At 43.2% G+C, this 11038-nt stretch overlaps 1 protein-coding gene across 1 annotated transcript in view; it reads left to right on the top strand.

The window, feature by feature from the left end:
• The first annotated feature begins 930 nt into the window (after positions 1-930).
• The window catches only part of PLPP4 (phospholipid phosphatase 4), a 62378-nt gene continuing 52270 nt past the window's right edge, over positions 931-11038 (top strand). The window contains exon 1 of the mRNA XM_086616574.1: positions 931-986. Within this exon, the coding sequence (XP_086472700.1) occupies positions 931-986 (56 nt within the window). The remainder of the gene's footprint in view (positions 987-11038) is intronic.

The raw sequence follows: 11038 nt of genomic DNA, 5'->3' as shown, positions 1-11038 counted from the left end.
ACGCTGTCAGTCCTTTATGCAAAGATTACGTAAATGTGCCAAGCTCAGCGGCAGCACGGGTGGTCCGGGGTGTAATTTCAGTGTAAGTCAGTATCAACAGCCGCTATCATTTGTGCCTAGCGGTGCGACCCCCGATTTTCTTCTGCTCCATCTTTGCGGGAGCGCGGTGTTTCGTTACGGAACGGAGATGAACACAGAAACGTGACGCCCGGCTCCTCATCCGAGCTCGGCCGTACCCGGGAGGTCCGAAATTCGGCACGTCGCAGGCTGCGCCGTGGGGGAGCTCCCGGGGCCGCAGCGCCAGCCCTTCGCACGGACGGGCAACGGGTTAATTTCTTTCCAGCTGAGGATGGGTGGAGTGCCGCGTTAAACGAGGCAGGAGAAAGGCTCCCACCCGCCCTCCGCGCCCATGCGGCTCCAAAGGGCGCCGGGGCTTCCTCCCCAGCGCTCGGCGGGGGCGAGAGCCCAGCGCAGCCTGGAAGGGGCCGGGCGGGAGGCAGCGGCAGCGCCAGCGGTTCGCCAGCGCCGCGGGGGCGGGGAGGGGAGGGGAAATCCCCAGGATCCCCCGGCCCCCGCGCGGGGAGACACCGCGGTAGTCACCGGGACCCTCCCCCTGCTGCCGGCGCTCGGCTCCGCCGCGGCAGCGGCCGTGCCAGCCTGGCGGCAGCGCCGCTCCCCGCTCCCCGCACAGCCCGGCCGCGCCGCCGGCGGGACGCGGCGCCTCCGTGAGGCGCGGAGGCTGAGCGGGGGATGGAGGAAGCCGGGCTGTGCCTGGCGGGGCTCTGCGCGGCGGCGGCCGCCCTCCCTCGGGGCGGCGGGGCGCGCTGCCGGCGGGCGGCGTGAGGCGGCCGAGTCGCCCCCGGTGCCCCCGCCCCGCGCGGGGAATGAGAGGCGGCGCCGCGGGGCTGCCGGAGCGCGCCGGGACCCACCATGCGGGAGCTGGCGATCGAGATCGGCATACGGGTCCTGCTCTTCGGGGTCTTCGTGTGAGTACGCGCCCGGCGGCGGCAGAGGGGGGCACGGCTCCGGCCGGAGCGGCGCCAGCGGGCATCTCCGAGACTGCCTCAACTTTCCCTCCTCGCCCGCGGCGCCCGGAGCCGCTCTGGTGCCCGAGTCCTTCCTCGCACCCGGGCGCGGTGCCGGATGGCCGGGCTGGGGCGGCCCTCGGGAGCCCTGGCCGAGGGGGAGCTGCCGCCGTTCCGCCGTCTGGGGTGCAGGGGCGGGGGGGACGGGGACGTTTTTCCCCGAGGTGAGTGGTTGCAGGAGCAGCGGGGAGCCCTCCCTACCGTGGGATTTTGCTGGAGAACTGCGGGGGAATTTTTGTCGGGGAAACTACAGTTTGTGAGAGAAGTGTGCAAAGCCCAACTAAAAAAAAAAAACAAAAAAACCAAACCAACAACCAAAAACCAACCAACCCAACAACCGAACCCTGCTTCTGTTTTCATTCGGACGATTATAGTTTTTGCTGGAAGGTCCCATCTACCGAGGCTGCAAGCGCCCCTCGGCGCCGGGCTGGCAGCGGAGGGACCCGCAGCGGGCGAGCGCCGGGGCGGGCACCCCGTGCGGGAGCGCTCCGGCGCCGGTGCCGGGGGCTGGCGAAGGACCTGGGGCCGAGCGGGAGCTCCAGCGTGCTGTAGCCGTGGTTGAGGTGCGTAAATGCACGCTGGTGCGTAGGAAGGGAAGTCGTGAGGATGTGGTCGCTGAAAGATGCGCAGCTGTCGCTGCAGGAGCGCTCTGTGCCTCCTTTAGGAGAAAGCAGTTGCGTGTTGTTTTGTGCTGTATACTTCAGGTGGGCTTCCCCCTTTCTTCTCAGGGCTGAGCCCGTTTCTTCTTTCTGGCGGTTTGTGTTCTCATGGATTTGAACAATGAAAAGTTACGGTCTTCGTATAAGTTTGCGTTTCAGTTGCTTAAAGCTTAAGGGTGAATAGCCTCAATCTTTGTGATCTCTGAAGTATCAGAGAAACGAGATCAGATTCTGCTGCTGGTTGCTTATTTGTCTACTCAGCCATGGCTCCTGTTGGTCACAGGTGCCGGCAGTAGCATAGGGCATCTCTTAAACTGTGATACTGACTCACAGCTGGTGATACTGGAATGCTTTGATGCGATCGCTTTCCGAAGCTCTCATGGTTAATGAATAACTTGCCCAATTTACTGGTATTTGAGTTTTTCCTCACTGCTTGTTTCTCTCGAACATTGGTACAAATCTTTTGATTTGCAACATGTTTGCTAAGTGTCTTTCTCTTCCTTTTAGGATAAACTTTGATACCTTCAAAAACCTGCAAGGTACCTTTGATCCCTTTCAGTTCAGTTGCATTTTGCTTTCAAAGTAGACCTGTTCCTTTCAACAGAACTCTTTTCTGGAATATATGGAGCTATAGGGTGAGCAAAGACCTTGGAAACTGATGCTGCCTCAGAAGCTTTCCCTTTATCATAACTGTATGTCTAATTCATCATTTACACTATCCCTTAAGAGATGTCTTCATATAGCTTATTCCCATGATATGTAAGTCATGCCCCATTATAAGTAGTAATCTCTAGGTTGTGCTTATCTTCTGTCCTCATTTCTTCTCTTAAACATTCTGTAATTTTCACTGTTCTTTGTACTATTGCTCTAAAATCAACTGAGAGGTGGTTAAGGGAAATACTTTTGGTAGAGCCACTGTAATGGCAAATGACTACACAAGCACTTTTTACGTTTTCACATAGCTCAGCTTCTTCCTTCATGGAATTCTGGAGAGTAATTCTGATGTTGTAAGAGGTCATCTGGAGCATTCATTGACATCTAGAAGTGCTGAACATGTAGTGTTCTAAATTCACATCCAGGTTGGTGTTTAGTCTTGTGAAGAACTGCACTTTGTAATGGCTGCAAAAATATAATCTCCAGTTTGCCCAGAAGAAGGGCTTTTATATTCTGCTAATCTTAACAGCAGAGTAATCTATTGAAATAATATTCAGTATTTGTCTCAGTTTTTCCCAAAGAGGCAGTTTGGAACTCATATTTTGGAACTTTTGTGTTATAGAAGTTTAAATACTGTGTATTCTGTGGTTTTGTAGACAGCCAGAGCAAGGATTTTTATGGAGCGTTGAGTTCATTGAAATATCTCTTCAAGTATGACCAATTACTGGTGAATTTGGAAGCCCTGGGACTGGAATTGAGGCAGCAGCAATGTAAGCTCTACTGCAGAAGCTATTTCTAGGAACGAGAAGGCTTGTGTAAGGTTCCCACCTCCCTTGGAAAGGAATGCCGTTCACATCAATAAGTTGAGGCTAGGTCTGAGATAGCCTCCGTTGTGAATGCCAGCTGCGACATAGATATTTATCCACCAGGTACTGGACTGAAGAGAATTAGTTCATCCTGAAAAGGTGTTGGTGATTTTGGGTCACTACCAACCTTTGTAGTGTTAGAAATCTGACCTTGAAGCTAATGTTTCCATAGTTATTTGCCAATCGTGCACCATCTGTGCCTCCCAGATGTCTTTTTAGCTTCAACCTACTGATTAATATAACTCAGAGTAATATACTGGCATCTTTTGTATCACGAAATGCAAAAGAAAAAGGTGCATATTCCGTGTTGTAGTTTTACTTGGTGATAAATGTCATTTCATAAAAATGGAGGTGTGAAAACTTATGTCGATGATTGCTGAAATTGAATGTATTGCCAGTTCGAATGTGTTTTACAGCAACGACAGCCATATTTTCTATACTTAAGACTGGCAACCTTTTCTCCCCGCTTGCCATAATTACCAACTTTAGTCATTCCGCCAAAGGCAAAAATCTATACTTGTTGTTTGACTTCTTTTCTGTCGTTCGAATGTACACCATTCCCTGCAATACACATTTTTGATAGTTGTGTATTGGTTTGGATGAGTTTGACAGACAATCAGTGAGGATAATGATAGCAACTGACTCAGTTCTAGCTGTTGTGTTCTCAGCAATTGCTAAGTGTTGGCTTAGCAATTAAAAATGGGTTTAGGTATTGGAATTAAGTGCTTAACTCGAGCTTCTGTGCATTTACAAAGATCTATGCTCAAAGGCATTTTAGCCCTCAGGATTTACTATTGAAGGAAGGATTAGTTAGGAGAGATTTATTAGAAGAACTACAGCTGCCTGTAGTTCAGAAACAGGAGTTAAAAACCAACAACAACCAAACCAAAACCCAAACACAACTGTTTGCAGTCAAAAACATGCTGGATGCATGCTTTACTGGGAAGGTAAATAGATGCTCTGTGGGTACCTTCAGCAAAATAGCTCTCAAGCCACAAGTTACAAACCGTAAGGAGGATAGTGGTATTTCTGTTCTGCCCTACAGTTTTTCCCAGTTCCTTGACATTAACAAATTCATTTTTAGTTTTCAAAATATTTAACCTTACCCCTTTTGACTGGGCTGAACTGATCCCAAAGACCATAGATGGTTTGCTACTTGAAAGGCAAAGAAAATTCTCGTGCTATAGTTTGACCCTTACATTGTTACTACATTATGCAGTTTCAGATATTTTTCAATTAAAGCTTGACTTTAATCAATTCTTACTTCATATTTTTGTTTAGTTTTTTATTTATTAGGAAATATCTATGAGTACAGAACGGGATTTTTTTTAAAGTGAAATTATTCATGTAAGGTCTCAAAAGTAGAAATGGTTTATTGTTTAATATAACAACTGTGTGCATGTACTTTGTTTCTAGAAAAACTCAAATGCTAATTTGAAGAATGACTGAATTACTGTCTTGTGTCTCTCTTCTTCATTTTGCGCTTATTCCTATGACCTGGAGTGTCTTTAGATGCCTGATTCATGCTAAACCATTCTATGATTCTAAACCATGTTAAATATGGCCAGTCTTTCATCTGCTCCCTCTGGAAAGTGGCATTTGTCACTTACTGAAGGCTTGATAAAAGCAAATTATTTTGATCGACTTGGTTTTATTGAATAAAGCCAAGTAAAACATACAATAAGCCAATTGTAAAAAGATTCATGAGCAAGTCTGATACTTTAATACAGGAGCGATGCCCTTAAAACACTGTTCTTCACCTGTCCTCAGAAGAATTCATTGAGTGGTAGCTCAGAGGGAGCCTGTAATTGCCAGTAGGGATGTCTTAGTTTCTTGGCAAAATACATGTTCTTCTGTTTTAGGTATCTCCTACCAGGAGAACTTTTTCATCTGTTTCAGAAGTTTTAGAAGACCACATCATTGTCTTGGTAGGAAGACAGAAGAATTTGCGTGTGTTGTAGTATATTTAGCTGAATGACTTGTCAACAGCATATCGCTGATGTTCCTAGAGCTGTCTAATTGATTAAAAAGACAGCCTTTCAAGGATTGCTTCATCAAACCTTGAGCTCTTCAGTGAGTGTGATGTGATTAAAATATAAATGTCATTCAGAGTAATTTGATATCTTCCCTACAGCACAGTCTCGTTAGCAGCCTCCCTTGAGGATAAATGTTTATCTGCAGGCTCACATACGTGTACATGTTACACACATGTGAGTGGACAGTATTGACTAATGCTGACGTATTTTGTGTGTGTGCCGTGTTCAGACTCTGGTCTAAGTAAATAAAAGCTGATTCTGTGCATGTTGGGTTTCTTACAAGTTTACAATATTAAGATTTTAATCGAATTATGAATGTACATGAAATGATTTAGTGTGGAGAGCTCTTTCAAGTAGCTTTCTTTGTCATAGGTGGTGGTCTTCGGGATATTCTGCATATGTTGCCTTCATAAATGATAACTATGTATTGTCTTGTTAGCACAGACAGAAAACCAATTAGCTGAAGATATTCCATAATGTTGCAGTTCCAGTTTAGTCTTTAATCACAGTTTGTGCTTGCCTTTTCTCTGTCATATCTATCAGATTTTGGAGGATAGACTGGGATGAGAATCATGAGCAGTTGGAGATGTGTAGGTAATGTAAGCAAAATCGTATTGAGAAGAAATCACCAGCCTGAGACATAAAGATTTATTTCCTCATGCTGTCACAAATGCTGCCAATTTACACAAATCAGTTGGACCAAGATTTCAAAGCATGTTTTAAGACTAGGGTCTATAGCCGAATGTTTTAAAGTGAAGTAGGTATTTGGCCACATGAGCTTCCTAGTCTTTTTGTGTCGTACATTCTTGGTTTGGGTATCCTATATTTCTGACTTTGTTTGGAACCTGATTTTTGGCTTCTGATCTTAAAAGTCTCGGACTTCATTTCTCTGTACCCTAATTTCTTAACAAGAAAAGGAGAGGAAACACTTATTTTTCTCACCTTTTGTTAATTTAGTTGATAATTTCTTTGTTGTGAGGTATGTGGACAGTAGCCAAACCCATTGAACGTTGAATATGCTTGGAGATTTTTCAGTGTTAATTTCACAAATGGTAATCATAAGAAGTGAGAACATCAACAGGTTTGATTACTAACCTGTTTAAAAATAGGTACCGTATGGTAAACCATAATTTAGATGATACTTAAAATGAGGGAAAGATTTAATTTAGTGACCCAGATTGAAGTCTAGTTGACTGAGTAGGGTTAATGCACAGTTAAAGGAAAGACCTGCTATAAAAAAGACCTTAGCCTCTCTGGTGCTCAGGATCTCAGAACATATATCAAAGGCTGCATATGGAGCTCCAGTGGCAAGCAAAGGACTTGTTCCAGTGCTCAGCAAAGTCTGTTACTCCTTTGAAGTGATGGAAGAATTAGAATGCCATGGAGCTTCTATAACTTACTGAGTGCAGCTGATATATCTCAAAGTAACCCGAATTCTGACTTTGCTCAGCTCTGTGTCCTTGAGACGTTACTGCAAAAACAAAAGGCCATAAATACCTATTATACCTGGTGTAATATGAAGCACCCAACAAAACAACCGTGTGACTGTCGTAATATCTATGAAATATCACCCAGCTAACAGAGACACTTGGAACTTGGCGTTCCACTGAGCTCAAGCTTCTCTTTCCATTGTTTTCATATTTTATTTATTGAAACTAGGGTAGGATTTTACTGACTTTGATAACAGATACTCAGGAGAAAGTGTCTTTTTGTGCAGACTTTGGTCTGTTTGAAAGATACTGTTTTATAGACTGTTGTATCACTGGAACTAAGTTTGTTTCATTTGACTTCCCTAAGTCCCAGGGTGGGGAAAAAAGGGGATTTAATGGTAGGAATTCTAACTGTCCTGTTAATAGGATGGGATTTACAGTCGATGTCCATGGCTAAACTCGCAGCTGAATACATGCTAAAAAAAGGACATGATAGTAGGTGCCAAAGCATCTGCTCCAGAGTTTCGAGGAGTAAATGGTGACTTTGTGTCTCTTCTTGTTTAATCTCATTTACTCACTGACTCTGGCACTTTGTATTTAATTGCTCTCAGCCCTGACTGAGGATGTTTTATAGCGAAAATGCTGCTAAAACTGACAAGGTTTCTATAAGGGAATTTTTTCTTTTAAAAAAAATTGATTTTTATACTTTGATCTAAGCACAGTCAAGCTGTGGCACAACTGTGTTTCTTATGGCAAAGACTTTAATAAAAAGTACAGTCGTATTGCTGAGAATGCACTCGTACTGGCACAGTAAACCAAGATCTTTATGGTCTCTCAATCCGTTGGTGACTTTGAAAAGTGAGTACTTGGAAATGGTTGGCAGAATTATTGATGCTAAAAGTGGATTAAGGATTACATTTAATGTGTCTTGTAACTTTTTCTCTGTAGTGAGCACAGTACTGATATTGAGCAGGGGATGTTTGAGTGCTGCATCGACATTGGCAAGGATTAGTAGTGGGCGAAGAGAGAAAGCTGAAGACAATGCGTATGTCCCTGGTTAAAGTATTGGTTGTGATTCTGATGGTTGTTAGTGGGACTTACACTTGCATGATTAAGGAAAGCTTCACTGGTCTCTGAATCAGAATAACTGCTTTACAGATAATCCAATTAGGTTGTCTCTGTAGAAGAGACAAAGTTGTCATCAGATGTGGCGCTTGAACTAAGCTTCTCATAACTATATGGGTTTTAAGGTACTTTCCATTTGTGGTTATCCCTTGCCTACCCTAGTTTCAATAAATAAAATATGAAAACAATGGAAAGAGAAGCTTGAGCTCAGTGGAACGCCAAGTTCCAAGTGTCTCTGTTAGCTGGGTGATATTTCATAGATTTGTGGTCATTGGATCACAAGTCATTGCAATGCAAGGAACTTTGTGACTGATCTGTCTAATTCTGCAGAAAACTGGGAATGTTTATTTGTAGTAAATCAGACTGCTACAGTCACTGTGTATTGCATTTGTCTATTTCTCTGCTTTACAGAACACTTCTAGCTTTCGCTATCCAAATGGCTAAATATTTTCCTTGTTAAACTACCACTGAATTTTAATTAAAATTGCTCACAGATAAAATGCATTAAGTGGGAATTGTTTTGCTGTAGGCTAGAGTAACAGGATTTACAGTTGGTGTTTTCACAGTAAGTAGCTGATTAAGATTACTTACGCAGGTGAATTTCAGAGAATTGGGGAGCAGTGAGAAAGATGGTAAGACGGGCATGGAAAACACCTTTTCTGAGAAAAGATAGAAATAATTGAGCCGTTTAATCTAGAAATTTGAGGAGACGCGGCAGTAATCTTCACATGTAAGCAGCTGCTGTACAGATGTATGAAAGAGGCAAACTGCTCTTCGTGTCCTTTGGGAATTGTACAGAATGGGAAGATTTTTTTAAACTTATAGCAAGGGAAACTTAGGCTGAGTGTGGGGAAATACAACGTGATTGTAAGGACTTTTGAGTGCTGTGATAGATTGCCTGAGGCATATGTAGAATCTCCACCAATGGGAACTTTAAAAAGCAAATTCCACTATAATATCTTGGGAGTATTTTACATGAAGTTTTGCTTTGCTGCATGGCTGTGAGGAGACAGACTAGGTGGCCTTGTAAGCTGGCACGAATCAATTTAGTAGACTGAGGTTTATACTGCTTGAGAGTGTCCCTGTGCACGGGGAAAAGCTGAAAGACATTAAAGCAAAATTTCTTAGAAGAGATTTTTGGCTCATGTTGATGGGCAGAAAAGAAAACAGCATTACCAATTTGAATTTACTTGGAGAATACTTTAGCAAAGACTGAGCAGAAGCTGATGATCCCTTCTGGCTGGAGGGCAGTGCCATGCCAGAGACCATATTCTAAATATTCCGCATTGATGAGTTTGTGCGGAGAATGAAATCTGAGATTAGGTGAAATGTTTCACTCTGCAGTTTTGCAGTTCAGCATTTTACTCTATTTTGAGTGAAAAGTTTTGCTACTACTTTAGAATTTATAATGGAGGTGCAAATGTTAGCTTGGAACTATTTCAGCTTTGAAGGATTTGTGGCACCCCGCCAAGTGTTGTGAAGCCTTGCAAATCGAAAACAACAGAGGAGAGTTTCATTTGATATAAAGTGTTATATTTTCATTAGCTGCCAATTTTCACTAATGGGAGAACAGATCTAATAGCCTGACTGTGCTCTCCTAGCCCACAGAGAGGTCGTTAATAATTTCATTCATCTAGTGTCCAAGGTGCTTTACAGGAGTGCAACTATTGCTATTGGACTTGAGTGAGCACTAAAAGTGATGTTCCTATTCCCCATTACTATATCTTTATATTTTTTTATATATTTTTTAAACCATTGTTAATACTCTGGAACATGTAGTTATTCACACAAGTGTTTTTGGATTGAGTGATTTTAATACAGTTGGATTTGATTGCGAATGTCATTAGGCAGGTCTCTTTTTTTCCCAGAGAATAATGAAGTCATTGCATACAGCAACTGTGAAGGAAAAACTGGAACAAAAGAACTTGTAAATTTGTATTACATCTAGTAAATAACTTGGCCAGAAAAGTGTGTCTATTAATACTGAAGTGCTTTATTTTAAAATTTGCATTTTAAAATTCATTTTTTATTAAAATGAGTTTAATGGATGCCCAAACAAAACGCTTCATTTCAGTTTGGGTTAAAATGATACGTTCCTGCTTGATTGAAAATTAATGTTTTTAGCTTTACGTAAAGAAACTCTTGATCAAGCCTTCTAGATTGGGCCGTCGTATTTCTCCCCTCTCTCACTTCCCTACAGCTCCTGAGGTTTTGGGCTGAAAAAAAAACGGGCTGTGAATGTGTTTTGGCTCTTAGCTCTGGTTGTGTTAACTACAATGAGAGAGAATGCAGTGAAAACAAGTAGCCAACAATTTTCACTTTGTTGGTATCTTATTTCTGTAAGAGTACCAGTGTTGATTATCCTGTTGCGGCGGTGCAGCTGGACTGGATTGCCTTAAGGGTGGCATGTTGGCATCGTAGGTCGCAGCTCTGACCTGCTCGCCTGGTGCTTGAGGTGCACCACTGCTCCGTGTGAGTAGGGGTCACGAGAACTAAACTGACTTTCACCTCGGGAGCAGCTAAATGCCAAAAGAAACATGTTTTAGTTTCAGAATGGTTTATTTTCTGTTCTGCTGACCCCAAAGCAAAAGGTGCAAAGATCACTTTCAGTATAAGGTCAAAGAAAGGTTTAAAAATGTAAACTAAGCCCAAAAAATGTCAATTGACTCATTTTGCAGTTTTTTTTTTCCCCTGTTTAAATATAGTTGCTCTTGTCTCCTGCCTTTCTGTTCCAAGCTGCAATGCAGCATGACCAACTGCTCCCTCTTTCTTTTACTCTGCTCATTTCCAAATATTCTGCTTCTGTAGGGAAGAAATGGTGGTGAAAAGGTTGCATCTAAGCTAGTTAAGTAGTTCAATGCCTGGATACCCATTTTTATTCCCATTGAATGGGAGTTTTCTGGATTCAGTCACTTCATACTGGCAATAATGATGCTCAGCAAAATTTAGTGCTACTTGCATTCAGAGTGCTCAGCCCATGAGCAAGGAGAATATGTGGATTGGAACCTTTTGGATTCTTTCAGGTGCACAAGAACAACTGGCTGGCTATGTTCATTGCTTCTTCTTGTGCTGTTCATGCATGCTCAGATAATCCTTTCCCTTTCCTCCTAGGTTTAGTATGACTGAAATAATGTCACAGGAAGGAAATCATTTACCCAGAGAGTGTTCAAATGCCAGGGATTG

This window comes from Tauraco erythrolophus, chromosome 9 (genome assembly GCF_009769465.1).
Source record: "Tauraco erythrolophus isolate bTauEry1 chromosome 9, bTauEry1.pri, whole genome shotgun sequence".
NCBI lineage: Eukaryota > Metazoa > Chordata > Aves > Musophagiformes > Musophagidae > Tauraco > Tauraco erythrolophus.
Note: the sequence above shows the minus strand (reverse complement) of the source record. Positions and strands in the feature narration are given on the sequence as shown.